The sequence below is a fragment of the Lampetra planeri genome, chromosome 17 (genome assembly GCF_965212315.1).
Source record: "Lampetra planeri chromosome 17, kcLamPlan1.2.h2, whole genome shotgun sequence".
Classification (NCBI taxonomy): Eukaryota; Metazoa; Chordata; class Hyperoartia; order Petromyzontiformes; family Petromyzontidae; genus Lampetra; species Lampetra planeri.
In genome coordinates, this window is record NC_136123.1 from 11,265,514 (window position 1) to 11,285,358 (window position 19,845).

The window sequence follows — 19,845 nt, forward strand, 5'->3', positions numbered from 1 at the left end:
ATGGGATCCTGCCAGCTGCGGTAGGCAGGCCAGGATGTTTTGAAGCAGGCAATGTTTAGGGTACCTTTTCTAACCCTTTCCTCACTATGGAGGTGAGCAGTGTGATCCTGAATATGGCTGCTCAGTCACTCAGGGTGTTGCCGGATTTCACTGCTACTTTGGTCCAGTGAGGGAACGACCAATATCCTGAGCCGCCTGCGTGCAGGTTTGTGGCTACAGCTTCCCGCATATCCGTGCCTGCTGCATCATCGCTCACCCATCGCCACAGCACTTGGCTAATGATGGTAAAAAGTGTCATGACTTGCGCAGAGAACTTGGATTTAAGTGAGGGTGATTTGCGCAGCATCAACCTCTCTCTCAACCAGCCCCATCTGTACCCAGTGGCAAGACGTAGTCAAGACGACTGGAGATGGTCCTGGTTGCAGTGAAAGGTCCAAAGACCCTTTTGGTGGAATTTTCTCCACCAGGGGTTCCACATGCCCAGGCTCAGACAAGCTGAGTTTTCCGGGTTAGTCAACCGCCGCCCAGGGTTCGGCGTTGGCAGCTGCTGACTGCACCGACTCACCAGGGATGTTGAGCCTGGTGTGTTGGCAGCTGCTGACTGTACCGACTCACCAGGGATGTTGAGCCTGGTGTGTTGTCAGCTGCTGACTGTACCGACTCACCAGGGATGTTGAGCCTGGTGTGTTGTCAGCTGCTGACTGTACTGATTCACCAGGGATGTTGAGCCTGGTGTGTTGTCAGCTGCTGACTGTAGCGACTCACCAGGGATGTTGAGCCTGGTGTTGTCAGCTGCTGACTGTACCGACTCACCAGGGATGTTGATTCTGGTGTTGTCAGCTGCTGACTGCACCGACTCACCAGGGATGTTGAGCCTGGTGCGTTGGCAGCTGCTGACTGTAGCGACTCACCAGGTATGTTGAGCCTGGTGTGTTGACAGCTGCTGATTGTAGCGACTCACCAGGGATGTTGAGCCTGGTGTGTTGGCAACTGCTGACTGTAGCGACTCACCAGGGATGTTGAGCCTGGTGTGTGCCTACGGTAGCAGCTAGAGGGCCGGCCCAGATGGAACAAGCCTGAGGCACAACTAGCTGGTCAGTATCGTACTATAGTAATGGAGCAAGTGCAGAATCACTGAACCGGAATTGATGGCTTGAAAACATTTAGCGTGGGGCCCTTGAAAGTGCGGGGCCCGTAGCATATGCTACTTTTGCTACTAGTGTAATGTGAGGATATATCCGGCTCACTGACGTATCACAACTCGTCATGATGATTGGCTCTGCTGGTTCTGGTCCATAGCCAATGGGGGGAAGCCTAGGGGCGTGGCCCTGACGTAATGGAAAGGTGACAGCTGTAAGTAGAGGATTGGTTCTGCTGGCTTTGGCCACAGCCAATGGGGAGATTAGTCAGGGGCGTGGTCCCGGGAGCCTACGAGGGAGTCTGGAATATTCCATGGAGGCTAACCAGGATTGGTGGAATCGTACCACGTGCCCCGGGTATTAAATAGGGGTGGAGACGAACGACACGTGGTCAAAACGGGAACGGAGGAGGGGGCCACGCGTGAGCGGGGCTCCGGGTTGCCACGTGGCGGCGCGTCTCTCTCTCTCTATCCCTCTCACGCTGCCTGTCAGCAGCGTGAAGGAAAGCTGTAATACAAAGTGAATAAAAGACCGGATTCCAAAAGTCGCCTCAACGACCTTTATTACACTAGGATAATCCGGCACTGGGCAGACGGTGGTTAATCCTTACGCAAGCTCTGACCGAATGCACTGGCGAGTACATAACTTAATGTATATTTTTCAAGTCATTTCCAGTAAAAGGATTTTTTATTCATAACATGCTTTTTAATACATTTATCATGTATACCGTATGATTATTAAGGCTTTTACCGATACCCCAATGAAGTCCTTGTATATCGCTGGAACACATCTCCATTGGAACCATGTTTTCATAACCTATAGCGCTGTTTGATATAGCGCTCCGTTTACCAAGAACGCATCCTGAGCGCTGTAAGAGGTATGCCTATAACCAAAGTTTAAGACAATGAGAACCGACACATCATGACTGTTGGGCTAAAAAGTACTTTATTCAACTGGCACATGAATTGCATATGATGGTTACTAATCTGCAAATGAAAGTTTAAATCATTTCATAAATGTACAGATATTTTTGTTCCACTTAACAGTCTATTTTTTAAAAAAAATTACAAAAAGGTTTTATTTTCTGATTAAAAACACCGGAACCCAATCAATATCCATTTATAAGGTAACTTTTTTTCTTCCGTGGAAGACTTATACATGACAGAACAAACTGTCCCTTGAATGACCAAAGCAACATTAACATCTGTTTTAACATGAGCAAAACTCTAAAGATGTAAAACCCATTATTACTCTTTCTTGCTGATTAAAAAATCGAAATGCTTGCTAACCAATGCATTCTATTTTCCTACCACAATGTGTGCATAGTGGATTTCCTGTAGGTACATTGAAAAGCACTGCTAATGCATCCCAGAGGTCCTCCTCTCCTGCCGTGGGGGAGAATGGCAATCCACGGGATCTGGAATCTCTACTAGGCACTACATGTGCAAAAGAGAGCAATTGTCTCTAGGTCCGGCTTGTAAACGTAGCGTCCGTGATGGCAGCGTTTCGTGCGTCTCAGCACCATAATGGAAGTGAAGAAGGGCTTGCTCATCACGCTGCGCTCCTCCTGTCCGTCGTGGCCCAGCAGACACCCGTCACACAGACAGTAGGCCTCCTTTATTCGGCGAGGGTAACGCGAGGAATCTTGGTTGACCCTGTGAGCAAGACCGTGACACAAACAGCGAGCAAATTCCTTCGTGCTCAAATATGTTCTTCCGATGTTAGGAAGTCAATGGAGCTAGGTTTAAAACGAATTTCTTTAAGAACAGTTTTTCAACGGTTTTACTTAACTTGACTCATGTGTCGTGGTCAAATCTTGTAATCTACATTTCATCCACTTCCCATTGTCCAATAAATCCCTAATTTTGCACACGTACTCAGATCCGGTGACAATGCATGCCTGTATTATAATCGGCATCAAATAGTCAATTAATTGCCTCCTTTCAAGCAATTAAAACATTTTCATGGACGGCAAATTAATTTTATATTTTTGTGTAGGTGAAAAACGCCGCGGTCCATAAACTGTGGAATCGGCTCGCACAAAAAGCAGGCGCCGCGTGTCTCTTGTAATCAAGATGTCGTCCACTTCCTGTTCTCCAATCGAGTTATTTACTTTTTAGTGCACTTTAAAATAAAACCGTTGTTAAAAAAAAACTTTTTAAAGGAGTTTATTTGTGTTTAGTTTGTTCTCCTTCCCCCGCACCTCCGATTCGCACAAATGGCTAAGTACGGTGCGAAAGAAGTTTAACATACATACATAATGCATGTGTGGTGTTAAACATGGTGTCAGACATGGTGTCAAACAAATATGCACGTATTTAACTCAAATTGCAGCTTTCTTTTATAACTATACCTCTAAAACAACATCCCACTTTAAGCCTAGTATATTATATTATTTTTCAAACATTCGAATTATTAACATTTCAGTTATGGTTTAGTCTATTTTCTTTAACCAAATGAGAATTTAAGAGACCAGGATAAATATGAGGTGACAACAATGTTTCATTATAAAATACTTCACAAATTCAAATTAAGTGGAAAAAAACAACAATGAAAATGTGATGTACCCAGTTAAGTGGAACTTGACACTGGTTATATTAAGAGCAAAAAACACTTTGTAACTATTGTAAGGAAAACTAATTTGCTGTTGAGGGATGATTTTGAATAGTTTTTTGTTTAACTTTTGTTCAGTGAAAGGAATGTGATGGGAGAGGAGACAAAGCAGTCATTGTAAATGCAGACAAGTCTCAATTTGATCTTTGGGTGAGTAAAATTATATGTTTGGCAGGAAACAGATGTTTTCAATTGCTATGGTAATATGGAATACCTGTTGTTTTCTCCAGACATAAGTGAAAATCATATCAACATAAAAAACGAAGAATTTAGCTTTGTTTTAAATGTCATAAAGATAGCAGTGGCAAGGTATGAGCCAAGCTTTGTAAAATAGAGTACATCTGGTTAGTTTCTTAGCACCTGCTAAAGTTTTATTACAACACTTTGGTACCTGTTACGCATCTATGAATGCTGAAAACTTGCATTTGACATGAATGTAAAAAATACCTTGAGTAATTTTCTCTCGGTCTAAGTTGATGAACCAAATTTGTGCACAGCCAGGAAGACACTTCCCAATGTTTATGGGCCGATCTCATTGCATAACAAGAATATGAAAACTTTATTGTTAATCTCATGGCAGAAATGTTTACTTATTTCAAACAAGGTGGTGGCCAAACTGAATCCCAACATTTATTTTCATGGTGAACTCTTGCTAAAATCAAGTTTAGCCCTGGCATGGACACACCTGCCAAACACAAAAATACCTCTTCATAAACAGAAGTCTTGTCGCTTACTCCGTTTTTCATTACACACGTCACATATGACTGTGGCAATGGACCACTGTAGGCTACTGTTCTCTCTGTAAATGATTAGTGGCACCTGATGCAAGTGGTTAATAACAAAAATGGGTAAGCTATAACAACTCTTGTCTCCAAAAAAGCCTAGTGAGTGTCGGGCCCTCTTCTCAAGGTGTACAAACAACGTACGTGAAGGACCAGGGAGAAACACTGCGATCCTTGATGTCTTTTCCTTTGCCACCGGTTGCTCCAGATGGGCACGAATGCCTCTGTACATCCTCGGTGCCATCCACCAGCAGGCTGTTCTCCCCGCTCCCTCCGAATCCCGGGGCGATCGTGGGCTCCAATTTCCTCAGCTGCATCCGTAGTTTGTTGTCCGAGGGCTCGGCGCAAGCTCCACCACGATGTTTGCCTGGCGAATCCCAAGCTGCATCGCACGAGCCAAGCAGCACCACCAGCAACAGCACCAGCTGCAAGTGCACAAAGGGGCCGAGCGAGTTCACGAAAGTGGAGTGATGTAAAGCAATGGGATGTAGCCGGCTCATCCTGTATCTCTCCTGCCGTGATCGTATCAAAAGAACGTGCCAGCTAAAAAAACAAAACATATGGGGACGATTGATGTTAAGTTGTTTTGTGGTCTTGTTCCCTTCCATATCAAACAGTGGGTTGCCCACATCTGAGTGATGATGTCACCAATATTGCACTGCGTAGAGATGAGTTCATGCTTGCTGACCCCCCCTGCCCCGGCAACTGTGATATCGAGGGAGGTGAGGGAGGGAGGAAGAGATGGAGAGGGGTGGGGAGAAAGTGCAAGAGTGTGAAACGTCGAGGAAAGAGAGAGCAAAATGGAAGGAGAAGAGCAAGGGAAAGTGACAAGCAGTGGGAGACAGGATTAGGGAAAGGCACGAGAGATTGAGAAGGCAAAGGGAGAGGTGGGAATAACGAGGTCGAGAGTGAGACGTGAGAGAGATAGGGGTAAGATAGAGTGGAGGGAGGAGAGGAATATAGAGAGAGAGCAGTAGCAGAAGGGACAGATGAATAGGGAAATGAAATAACTGAGACAAAAGAAGATATCGAGATACATTAGGATACACAGTACAGAGAAGGAAATATAAAGATGGAGAGAAACAGGGCTCTATATAATATTAAAGTTTTGGTGGTTGGTTGGGAGGGAAGGACGGTCATATCCAAACGACGTATGGGTTGCTAGTGTTACCAAAAAACTAATTCTGTCCATTGTTGACCGTGATGACAGTTTATTAATTAAGAACACGTACATTTAGTTTTCTGACGTGATATATCTGGAAAAAAACCAGTAGGATATCAAGTCTAAAATATTAAAAGTCCTCTACTTTCGACCAATTCTGCTGATTTGTGCCATTTGGTCTTCGAAAAATTCGTAACTTCGGAATCCGCGAATTTATCACAGATTCATGGATCCACATGCTTTCCCTATAGTCTGCTAATATTTAACTGATTAATGGAGTAGCGCAGCTAATTCCTCATGTAATGTGTGGCTCACCGCGTTGGCGCAAATTTTTTTTTAGGTTTCCAGGATGCTCTTTTCCACAGTGTGCCATGCACTACAAGATTTGAGATATGGCGCTCTCGTATCACCGCCAATTATTGGGCGTTCTGCTGTACACCGCACGACACACTACTACACTACACAACATTATACACCAGATTAAGTTACACCAAACTACTCCACGACACCACACTACACAATATCAAACTACACCCTACTATCTACAAACACTACACTACCAAACTACACCACTGCTTCACGACGCCATACTACAACACGACACTAGTCATATGCCACACTTCACAACTACTCCACACATCTTAGGCATTTTCCCCCTCAACATCTAGACGAGGGCAAGGAGGCCGCTCTCCTAGCTTACTTTTACATGCTAATTTCTCACATTAACATCATGATAATCCCTCACATTAACATAGCCACTTCCGTGCCCTCGTTAAGGAGGCCACTCTTCTTTCTTACAGTTACATGCTAATTTCTCACATTAACATCACTAGCCCCGGCCACTTCTTTATAACCCCTTAGCTACACCCATTTCAAACCTTTTAAAACAGTCTGCCTCAGCAGCAGATCATGCTTTCCCACCTGATGATGGACGTTTGTGTTGCGCCCGAAACGTCGTGATTTATTTTATTTTATACCTACGTGACTTTACCGAATACCTACGTGACTTTACCGAAAGAACCAAAGAGTATGGATTCCTGCAGTCACGAAAGCTTCAAATCAAGATTGAACACAAAAAGCAGTTGTAAAGAAATGAGTTTTCAATCTAGATTTGGTGCAGAGGGCTGAAATGCAAGTGATAAAATCTTGACAGCCAAATATGTGTATGTGTGTAGTTTTAGCATCTACTGTAGCTCAAACTTCTGGAAAACGAATTCTCTCATTGGTGAAGCACCTTCATGAACACCCAGTATGTGATGGCTATCCTGCTTAATCACAGAGCTTGACAACGACAAAAAACAATGGAACTGGTATTGTCCAAATATCCCAAATAAAAAAATACCTTCAAATTACTTGATATGGTGATTACTCACGTAAACATCGCCTTCTGCTGCAAGAAAAAAAACACATGGTAGGGCCCCCTCCTGAAAAATTGTCGTGAGTCTCGGTGAGGCTTTTTTCTGAGTAAACAAGTAGAGGAATAAATAAAATAATACTACACCATTGAAGCATAAAACAAACTATACTTTGCTTAGATGAAATTGGTTTATCCGGTTTGACAACTTTGAACTGTTGTACACGAATCGGGCCAACACTGTCTCTCTCTGTCACTGATCATGAGTACAACCCAATTTAATAGATGCAAGGATCAACACGACGCTTAATTCTTTGCGGTGTATTCTAGTCGTATTTGTGAATGCCCGCATGGCATTAAGGGGCATGCAAACTCGCGTCTTCCAGTCACTGCAATAACAACCACATTTTAGAATCCGAATATTTATACTGGATGAATCCAATGAGTTTTATAGCTGGTAACCACATCTTTTTTTTTAGGTTTTCATTTCAGATCATAAAAATATTTTAGTTTGGTTTTGGTTCCGGAAATTACCAGTTGCGACCGCTTTTGCACTCCATCCTTCGACTCTGGTTATTAATGCAGTTTAACAATAAATTATTACTAATTGACCTGTGGCCATATCTGTGGCACGAAAGGTATGCCGCTGCCTGCTGCGCGGATGTCATTCAATGCTCTTGATTACCTTAACTCAAACTCTGTAGGCCCTGCCTCCTTCCTCTTTGTGCCCAGCCCCTCTTACTTCTAAGCCCCCAGCACCTTCCTGATTAGGCCCCATTCTCTTTCCTCTCTTGTCTCTGGGCCATTCATTTTTAGGCCCCAGCCCTTCTTTAGTCTGCACCTCTTTACGTTTAGGCCCACCCCCGGCCACAGTGTAGGACCAGTGTGTGGGCAGTGTTGGAGGAAGTGATGGGGGTTGTGGAAGGGGTGGAGGAGTGTGCATGGGCAGCAGCAGGTCGTGATGGTTGGTGGGGGGCCATAGGGGTAAGGGTGGGGCAGCTTCACGATGACCAAAAGTCCCTCCGAGATCAGATTAAGTGTGGTGATATACTGTACTGTAATTTAATGATGCATGATTACTGCAGAAAAGATTAAATAGTGATGAATTACTGCAGGTAACTACTAGAGGAAAGCTGAATGGAGTTTTAAAAAGTTATATTTAAAAAAACTTTTTTTAAACACGCTTTAATAAAATGTTCCGTACTAATAATGGAAGAACTCCACGACTCCAGCAAGTGGCCCCGAAGCTTGCCATAACGTACTGGACCGTGGTGATTTACAGCAACGTCAGTTGAGCGTGGACAATTAGACCCAAGCCGAAACATAACATGTAAAAAATAATGTTTAAACATATTTTTTTTTTTATGATAGAATATAGTATCGTCATCAGTATGACATAAGTATACCAAGTTTGCAGTCGATACCACATTGGGAAGTGGGTAAAAATTTAGTTACAAGATTTGAGGATACAACAGACAGAGTGAGTTAATAAAAAGCATGTAATAAAAAAAAATCACAAACACCTTGTGAAAGACCCAACACAGAAAATCCCCTGGGTTTGATCTTCCACAAAGCTCATGGTCCACCCTAAACCGCATTATCACAAAGCATGGCAGATGCAGATACCTGATCAACAAATGGAAAATTATAATTTCTCCAGTGTGCGACTGTAGTCATCCAGAACAGACCATACAACGCATAACGACGCAATGTCCGATCCATAAATATGAAGGAGGCATCATAGCGATAAACTCTTGATACGGTTATCTGGCTTGAACACCTGAATGTGAAATTACAGTTGTTGCTCTGCATCTACATCAGCAGCCATACGACAAGAAAAATAAGACTGCAGGTGATCTCCAATGGTGCCATTCTACACAGCTCGCGGTGCCCTGTGTGGTCGCACATCCTTACGGCTGGCCCCGGGGTATCTCTCTCACTTGCACACCGTAATGCACTCGTTAAATTTCCCTGTATATCTCCCACGCTGTATCAAACGGCTCTAACCTGGCTCAAAGGAAATACAACACCTTTTTTTCAACACGAGCAGCTTTCCAGAACCCCTTGAGAATTTGCACTTAAGGTTTGTTCTTGCACACCTCACATAAAACAGAATTGAGGAAATGTGAAGTAAAATCCCCAGCTGCGGTGCAAATGTCTTTCATCAAAGTTGACTCTAAAAAAGCACATCAGGGAATGTGCAAAAACAGTCAGGCAAGAAAAATTACCAGCCTTTTAAGTATGTGATATCAACAACAACCACGTTATATACAATAGATAGCCCTGTAAAGATGTCATGAAACAAATTGTTAAATGGAACAAACCATGCAAAAAGCGCCGGGTTATATAAAATGACAAGCCTTTTTAAAGTTTTAACAGTGGATAAATTGGTTAATATAGAGGTGGCCATATTTGCCAATTCGCCACTTTTTGATATTCTACTTGTAAAGTGAAAACTGTTATATGTATGTCTCAATCAACAAATGCTCCTGTTATCCAAGAAAAAATACAAATATGAGGACTCATCCAGATATGGTTGTGGTTGGTGAAAGTCATATGTTATTATTTATGAAATTTTATGAATAAAATGAGCCATGCAGAAATTGTCAAAAGAGGACACTAAATTATCCTCTGTTTGATTTTCCACATATCATATGATGACAGCAATGATGATGACGATGAAGATGCTGGCAATGACGATCATCATTATTATTATCACTGTTGCTCCTGCTGATGATGTAATTCATCAACGATACTATTTATGGTGCTGGTGATCTTGTTTCTATTTATTATGCTGCTACCAATACTACTGCTGGAAATTAAACTTTCTTTTTCAGGAAGGTACCTCTGAGTCTCAAGACTTTTTTATATGGGTTTTCATTGGAATGTTTTGCCACTTGCGTTTCAATGAGTGTTTTCACGTGAGATAAAATGGCATACCCAGATAAAACACAGGCATACAAGGCGATAACACTCAAAGGTCCGCATAGACTGGTTAAGGTATGGACTTGCCAAACAGCCTCCTCACTCACTCTCTCTCAGCCCAGCGTGAAGGGAGTTTTACAAAAATGCGTCAACCACCGATCCTCACTTGCCCCACAGTGGGTGTACTCATGCACAGCACTAACAAGGTTTGTGGCATTGCTAAACCATTAGTGATGGTGACAAGGGCTGACCTTCATCCAGCCGTGACTAGACCATGACTGAAGATGACGGTGATATGGCCGAGATCCCCATTAAATCCTAATAATCACACCTGATGGTTAATAGTATAAAGTTACTGTGGATGATAATAAAGGTGGTGGATGAGTCACTGCTGATGCTGCCACAACTATGAGGTACGGGCACTGCAATGCGTTACGCCACACCCCGTTACACAACACGGCATCACTTCACCTTTTAATTTGTGTGGATGACATGTACGAATAATATAAGGAACTTCCAATTTCATATTTATTTATGCTAGTCGGTGGTGGCACACACCTGCAACCCAGCACTGTGGAGGTGAGAGTTTGTGGATTACACAGATTTTGTGAAACTGCCTTCCTGTGAGCATCAATGTTCCAGAAGGCGGTACTTTAAAATATGGACTCATCTCCCTCTGTTCCATCTGTTTGGGAAAGTGTTACTCACCAAATGGCTAACTTACCACTTGTCTTAGACACATACGTCCTCTCATCTCTACTGAAATTGCCATGTTGCATAGTTGGGTCTCGCCTTGACTAGTGTAACTCCGTCCTTGTCCGGACCTCCGCTGGCAACCTAAAGAAACTTCAAAGACTACAAAATAACCTAGCACGCGTCGTCATTGCCCACACTCATCCCCGCCTCGACTCACTAGCTTGTCTCCGCGCTCTCAACTGGCTCCCCATCGCCAGTAGGGTCACATACAAGACCGCCTGCCTCTGCCACAATGCCTTCATATCCGCCTGCCCGCCGTATCTTTCTTCATTATTGACAACTTGCAGCTCAGCACACGGCAGATGCCTGCGCAGCGCGACTCACGACCTCCTCTCGATACCAAGATCCAGGATGGTCATGTCTACGCGCCGCTTCTCGGTGGCAGCCCCAACAGTCTGGAACGATATCCCTCTGCACATTCGCAGCATCACCTCAATCGCCTCCTTCAAGAGACACTTAAAAACTCACCTCTACAATCATGCTTTTGAGCGACTCTGAGCTTGGCTCCGCGCCTCTGAGTTGCGGTCACTACGTCTGCAAATTTGCGCGCGTTACAAATTGTACTATTATTATTATTATTGTCTGTGCCCCCACAACCGCCTCTGAGTCATTCTCTCTCTGTGCACGTGGTGCACGTTATAAGTTAAAATTATTATTATATCTGCAGGTCTTTTTTTCAGATAACAGCCACACGCCAAATTCATCCAGCACAACCTTTGTATATGTTCAATATTTTAATGAAGACAATTGTACATTATCTACAAAATGCAGACAAGAGAATGAACTCTGAGCTTCAATTTGCCCTCAACTTTAGCCGTATGAGGCGTTTTAATAGGTTCTCGATCTTCAACTTGTTTTATGTTGCTTTCCCATCACGTAATACAATATGTTCACCATTTTACAACTGGTAGCTTAGAACAGGTTGCTATAAAAACAGACAAGCCAATGGACACTTTCAAAGTAATAGGGGGATTTTGCGATGACTCGACATTTAAGCCGTAACTCTGTAACCTTGCCGTCTATTATTTAATTTTAAACTACACACCAACCTTTTTATTTTTAGCAGGCAAGGTCCACTGAGCTATATAGCTCTGTTTCAGAAGCGACCTGGCCACAAATGATAGCACATTATTCCTGGTCAATAGCAAACTGTATCGAAGCATGATAATGGTATCTGAATGTAGATAATTCCTTTTATACATATCCATGTTTAAGCAATAACACAATGATCAACCACGTTGACATCCACATAAGAATTAGCTTTGAGATAAACATGGGCATGAAGGCGAGTGAACACAAGGAGCCATCGCAGGGTGGACCACATTGAAAACTCTCAACTGGCTTCGCACCGATCAAGTTCCAACATGGCCAAATGGCAGTAGTCAAAGAATAATATTTAAAGTACTTTTTTAGAAAACACGCTTTAATGAAATGTTCCGTACTAGTAATGGCAGAACTCCACGACTCCAGGAAGTGGCCCCTGGGCTTGCCATAACGTCAGGGGCCATGGTGATTTACAGCCAACGTCAGTTGAGCGTGGATAATTAGACCCAAGCCGAAACATAACATATAAAAAAGATTGTTTAAATATATATATTTTATTTTTAATGATAGAATATAGTATTGTCACCAGTATGACATAAGTATACCATGTTTGCAGTCGATACAACATTGGGAAGTGGGTTAAAATTAAGTTACAATATTTTTTGAGGATACGACAACAGACGGAGTTGAGTTAAATAAAAGCGTGTAAAAACAAAGAGCTGCTCCAGTGGCGAGAGGCAGACCATGAAACACCTCTTGGTCTGCCCACTGCTCTAGGAAGATCTTGCAGCAGGCAACCCGCAAGCACTGAAATGAGCTCGCCACGGGGATATATTTTACTTTGGTGGACGGACACAAAAAGAAGAGGAAAAAGAAGACAGCTTAACCTCTTAAAGTCCCTTTGGTGCTCAAAACATTTAAATGAATTATCCATCTCCAGGGAGTTTATTTCCTAAAAAAAATGGTGGGATAAGTCGCCAATGTTTGACTACCACGTTTAGTTTTTAGAGCCCTGTCGCCTAGCAATGCTATTATAATACTGCACATAAGTTATTTTATTGCCCTTCTATTAACTACAAAAATCCCCAAACTAACAAAAAATCCCTACACAAAGACTGATTATAATGACTTTCCCATTCAATGGAGTAGTAAACAAATTTCTTGCAGGTGCATATTGCATTAAACAAATATATCCATATAAAACTTTACCCATTAAAAACATGCTTCTGTAAACATTATATTACTTAACATTCCTGAATACATCCTGAGGCACAAATTTTGATCTGGAAACACTGGCACAAGCATTAGCCTATTTTAAATAAGAGTAAATACTTTAAAATTAGCAGTTGTGATAAAACCCACAGCTTCAAACGTATCAGCTCTCAAAACATTGCAAAAAAGATAACCAATCTCAAAAAAACTATTATTGGCAATGTTTTATTTAAACTGTTGTATAAACTGAATGTTTTTTTACAGTCATGTTGCCTTGCACTGGATTACCGTAGTCTTATTGACCCTTTCTCTGTTTTTCAAGCATGACTGAAAATAAAGTTAACATGCATTGGGGGTGGAGCTGCAAAACAAAGTGCAGCTGCAATCGTGCGTTATGTTCAACCTTCTCAATTCAAGTTCATCAAACACGGACAATTTTGCACAGGTAATTAATTAGATACATAGCCGTGATGAAGTATGGTGTTTACGTATGGTCGAATAACCACCATGGCAAACACGGATTAACAGTGGATTAAAAGTTACCAGAAATTATTGTTGTTCATCACATTGGTGTTCATGATAATATTGATGCCGATGAAACTCTTGTTAGTTTGTGGATTAAATGTTGCTGACGATGGTAATGTTGATTCTGATTATATTCATGTTGAGTTTGTCGATGCAGATGTTGATTTTTATGATGATTATAGCGATGAAGACATGATATTGGTCAACACTGATGTTGTCGTCATTGCTGTGTACATTGACTATGGTGCTGCTGACCTAAATGTTGATGATGCTGGTGTTAATGTTGATGACGATTATGATGTGGATGTTAACGTGGTTGATCATTGTGTTGTTGCTTAAACATGGATATGTATTAAAGGAATTATCTACATTCAGATACCATTCTCATGTTTCGATACAGTTTGCTAAACCTGCAGCAATTACTACTGTTTAGCATCATTACCAGTTTCTAGAATATAAGGGTGAAGGTATATTAACTAAAATAAAATGTCAACATGATTCATAAATAGCTTATTTTGGCTTAGATGGTGTAGGTATGTCACGTTTTTAACTCCAATCCTCCAGCATGCAAAAGCCAATCAAATCAAGCTCACTCGTGGGAAAATATGCCAATTGATTTGTTTTTTGGAAAACCAAAACGTTGAAACGCAAGCAAAAAATTTCATTTTTGTACAAACTTTCGGCTTTGCTAAAAACCCAATCAATTGGCAATTTTACCCACGTAACAAATTGAGTTGATTGGCTTTATCTGGTGGTGGCGAGTAATAAGTTCAACATTTTACTTAACACCTACACGATCTAACCACCCACAATAAACTCATTATGAATCATATTGGTTGTATACAATTAACGAATGTTAACTTTTTTTTCTTAAAATGGAATTCGTAACAAAAACGACAATTGAAAAAAAGGACAGCTTTTCAAACCAGTCAGAAAATGTCGAGCGCAATCATCTCAAATAGCTGGTGTGTGTAGTTGCGACATGGCACAGCCTGGCTGCTGGACATGGACACTGGAAAGCACAGGAGCTTATTTATGAGTTTCAAGGGAAAAAAACATCTGTGCACCACAATCAGTAGGCACTATCAATTCTGCATGTTGGGACAAAAATTGTGTTTTTAAAAAATGGAAGATAAACTATAGCATTCTTTTAAATCTACTACTGGATGAAGATCTCCATCACACAGGGGTTGGCAAACCAAAATAACAAGTCATTTTTTTCCAAAAATCAATATTTGAAGAGCCGCAATGCACGTGAATACGAGACGATGGTCCTTGATAAATAACATCACGAAGCAGTCCTTAAAGTGCGGTACGCAGCTCCGGAGATGTAGGTTGCTGACCCCTGGAATTGACGTTAGCGTATTGGCCACTTGTTGCAGAGGTTTATGGTTTGGATTCAACAGCCAAACTGATTATTACTGCCGATTTAATAACTTAACAATACATTCCGTCTGCTTCACAGTGGACGTTAGAGATCACCCGACGCCATTCGTAAGAGTATGCCATTTGTGTGCCGGCATCAAGGTCCAAATTAGAAATTTAAATCGACAATTACCCGCAAATTACTCCATTGGGATTTTCCACAGCAGCCATCAGTGCCCCCTACTGGTAGACTAATACCCCAGGTCACTCTTGCAAACAAAGACTACCCTGGTCAAACAAAATACATTTGAAGCGGGTTATGTAGTCATAATTCTCCATCCATCACGCGAAGTGCTCTTTGGTGTAGAGGGGGCCAAGGTATGGTTCAGCCATTACTCGCCAATGATGTTAGCCGTGGCAGTAAATCACCAGATCTCCACCCTTCTATTATCCAGTCCTTTGTAAATCCACTGCCGGATGAGATACTCCCAACACCTGGTGGCCAATGAAGCAATGAAAGGTGGTGTTTTACAACACTGAAGAGCAATTTATGACACTGAAACTGCCGTAACGTCGCATTACTCACCACACGATGTTGTTTACTTCACCCATCCATATTGTGTGCATCTCCCCTGCCCAAGGATTAACACTGAACTTATTGATTAACAACCGCCCACAGGCCCACAACTTTGCAGATTTTCTACTATTAATCGATATTGTTAATAAGCTGCACACACACAGTGATCTACTGTGCAGTACAGAAGTGCAGGTAGGGTGGCCCCATGTTCGGCTCTGACCTGGACAGACTGGGAATTGTTTTGTGTTCGTTGAATACTATTACAGTAATGCTGCACAGTCTAGATACTCAGGTCGACTGAGAAATATGTAAGGGTTTGGTGGCAACCGGAGGTACAGGTGAGGTACAGGTGGGGCATGGTGAGGCACAGATAAAGTGCAGATGGGGTGCAGGTGGGACACGGTGAAGCGATGAGGCGCTGGTGAGGTACTGTGAGGTAAACGTGAAGTATGTTGAGGTACAGGTGAGGCACGGTGAGGTATATAGGTATATATTCTATTCTTGCGTATGATGGCAATATGCTCAGGATCTAAATGTCCAGATCTGATGAACACGACGAGGGGGCTTGAGGAGAGAGTTCGTGTCGTGTTGGTTTACTATACTGTACGGTCAATACATTGTATGAGGTAAAGGTACAGGTGGGGTACAGATGAGCTACAGTGAGGCACAGGTGAGATACATTGAGGTACAGATGAGGCACGGTGAGGCACAGGTTAAGTGGTGAGGCACAGGTTAAGTAGTGAGGTACAGGTGAGGTACAGGTGAGGTACAGGTGAGGTACAGGTGAGGTACAGGTGAGGTACAGGTGAGGTACAGGTGAGGTACAGGTGAGGTACAGGTGAGGTACAGGTGACAACAAACAGGCCAGTGCCTCTCGGCCGCATCTCCCATCAGTCGGCACGCACACAGCACACACAGCACACGCACACAGCAAACACACACACAGCATACACAGCACATACACACAGCACATATACACACACACAGCACATATACACACACACAGCACATACACACACCACACACACCGCACAGCACACACAACACACAGCACACACAGCACACACGAGGCGCGGCGTGGGTGAGAGTTGGTTACCTGCTGGGATCTCATGATGGCTGCTGCTGTTGCTGTTGCGAGGAGCCCTGCGGGCTGTGACTGAGCCGAGGGTGGCCGACCGAGTGAGTGAGGAGTGGTGGGAGACGGTGAAAGGGCACACGGAGGTGGTCGCCCGCGGAGACGGAGGGCGGCAGCGTGAGGCGGGGGGGAAGTCGAGCCCGTGTCGGGGGGAGGGACCCCTCCTCCTCCTACACCTCCAGTCCCAGAGGCGCTTCCGCGTTCCCTCGCCATGACGAACAACAACAACGACGAGCAGTACCACCACAGCTGCCACAACAACAACCACACTAACAACTCCCACAACCAGCACCACAACAACTACCACCACCACAACTATCACAACAACCACAACAACTACCACCACAACTATCACAACAACCACCACAATAACAACAACCACAACAACCACCACAATAACAACTATCACAACAACTACCACAACAAGCACCACAACAACTACCACAACCACCACAATAGCAACAACAACGAGCACCACCACAACAGCTCCCACAACAACAACAACCACCACAATAACAACTCCCACAACCAGCACCACAACAACTACCCCAACCACCACAATAGCAACCACAACAATCTACCACGACCAACCACAACAACAACCTATCACAATAATAACAACCACCACAATAACAACTCCCACAACAACTACCACAATCAGCACCACAACTACCACAACAACAACTACCACAACCACAACTAACACAACCAGCACCACAACTCCCACAACAAGTACCACAACCAGCACCACAACAACTACTACCACAACTATCACAACAACTAACACAACATACAATAACTACAACCACCACCACAACAACCACCACAATAACAACTCCCACAACAACAACTACCACAACCAGCACCACAACAACCACCACAATAACCACGACAAAAACTTATCACAATAACAACAACCACAACAACCAACAGCACACTAGCTACTACCACAACAACTACCACAACAACAACAACCACCACAATAACAACTACCACAACAACTACCACAATCAGCACCACTACCACAAAAATAACGACCACAACACAAACCACAAGGGGCCGTCCACAAATGACGTCACGCACCTAGGGGGGGGGGTCAGACATTTGTGACGATATATGACGAGGGGGGGGGGAGAAATGTGACGTCACATCAAAATGCGCAACTTTAAATAAATATAGATAACGCGTTCTATTGAATTAAATCGACTTATTAATAAATGTTTTCTCCTTCAACATCAGAGTGCAGCGCCACATTAAATACGCACTACAATGACAATAGTTTAAAGTGATTTGAAGCATGTTTTATTTTCAAAATGGAAATATGGTTGGGGGGGGGCAGAGCTTTGTGACGTCATATTTGAGGGGGGGGTCTGACTTTTTGTGACGCCGTGTGACGAGGGGGGAGGGGGGTCAAAAATCGGCCAAAATCGCGTGACGTCGTTTATGGACGGCCCCCAATAACATCAAAGCACCAGCCACAACAACAACACCCACCACAATAACTACCAAAACAGCCACCACAATAATCATTGCAAAGTTCCACAATAACAACTACCACTATAACAACCACAACACTAACTACCACAATAATAACCAACTACCACAATATTAACAGAAACAACAATTGCCATCCGGCACTAAGTGGCGGTGATGGCACCACGGCACTTTTGTGCTATGCAAGGTACATTTTGAGGCCATGTGAATTGTCGAAGGTCCGCTGGCAGGAGGTCACTGAACAGACCCAGGTGCCATGGGTTGACTGAGATGACTGGCAGATGCACCACCTGTGCTCTTCACTTTTCCAACTTAACAGCAACCATAACGATCACAACAATAGCGATAACAACTTGTCACGACTCGTACAGATTATTTTTTAAAATCTCATTTCATTCTGACTTGTCGATATCCTACTTTTTCATTCTGCCTTCTCATAGCCCACCTGTGGTGTGTTTTCATGCTATCTTAAACACAGACAAAAAACATCATCCGCGGTGCAGGTTGCAACTGAGCCTCGTGAAAGGACCCTCTACTGATGCCTCGACAAAGATCTGCAGGATCAGCAGCCAGGGCGGCGGTGAGTTCTGCCCCGGCCCGGCTGTTCCAGCTGCCAAAGGACACCAGCCTGGTGTGAACCTTCGACGAGTCGAAAGGTTCGGCTCCTGGATCGTCCTAACACTGGCTAGGTGATCATACAGACCCCTCCTATCAAGGAAACTGTGCAGGCCAAAGTGGCTGCCCTGTCCGAGGTGCATTGCCCTGTGGAGAGCCAGATTAGTCGTGATGGTGGCAGGGGTTACTGCGGTCAGTGAGTGTAAAATAATAAGGTTGAGGCACTCTTTAGGGTGCCTCTTGTTCCTACTGACATGACGGGAACACCTATGCTATGCTTCACTCAGTAGTGGACATGTGGCCCCCTCAAGATGGCTTTGTTGTCCTCAGAGACTTCAATGCGGAAATTGGTATCAACAGGACTGCCTATGAGACGTGCATTGGTCCACATGGTGCAGGGACCAAGAATAGAAATGGAGCCTTACTTTTTGACTTTTCAACGTCTAGACGGCTTGAGACAAATTGCTTTCTTTTAGAGAGATAGCAGCTGAACCAACTAAGAGGCAGTACTAGAAATACCATACCAAATAGGTTCTAAAATCAAGTAAGTGAAGTGTTATAATTGACTATATCAAATGCAGCACTAAGGTTAATTTAACCCAAGATAGAAAGAGCATCTCAATTGGAAGCCATAAAAAAAATATATATGAACCTTTAAAATGCTTATTTCAGACATATTACTCCACTTGCAGAGTAATGGTCAGAATGCCTGCTCAACACGAGATCAGAAATATCACGGTGCTATTTGACCAGTCTATTTCCTTCCAGGCACATGTTAATAAGGTCGTGAAAACCTCTTATGTTGCCAATCGGTACCTTTTCTATTATTGTTGCTCTGCACGGAACCTTGACACATTGTCGCTCTGCATGGAACCTTGAAACATTGTCTCTCTGCATGGCACCTTAAGACATCAAGGTGGTGGGGGTGAGGTTGGTGGGAATTTGTTACCGATTTTAAGATTTCCAAAAATCTTTTCCTAACATCGTTTATGCATTTATCTCAGAATGGTGGTGTTGCTGTCCCCAATCACAAATTTGTAAATTTGCATATACTGTACTCTCAATTTTGTAATCAATGTGTATCATCTATCCATGTCATGATGGTGCAGTGTAAAACTAAGTTGTACTTAAGAGTTTAATCTCTTCA

The 19,845-nt window shown here is 43.2% G+C and overlaps 1 protein-coding gene across 1 annotated transcript; it reads right to left on the bottom strand.

Annotated features, from left to right (window-relative positions):
* Positions 1-2,065: 2,065 nt before the first annotated feature.
* On the bottom strand, positions 2,066-17,636 carry LOC144723370 (interleukin-17D-like). The gene is made up of 3 exons (XM_078602114.1): positions 16,551-17,636; positions 4,679-4,959; positions 2,066-2,794 (listed from the first exon to the last, which is right to left on the bottom strand). Exons 1-3 carry the CDS (start codon positions 16,800-16,802, stop codon positions 2,569-2,571), a joined length of 759 nt encoding a protein of 252 aa, XP_078458240.1. The 5' UTR covers positions 16,803-17,636; the 3' UTR covers positions 2,066-2,568.
* Positions 17,637-19,845: the final 2,209 nt, after the last annotated feature.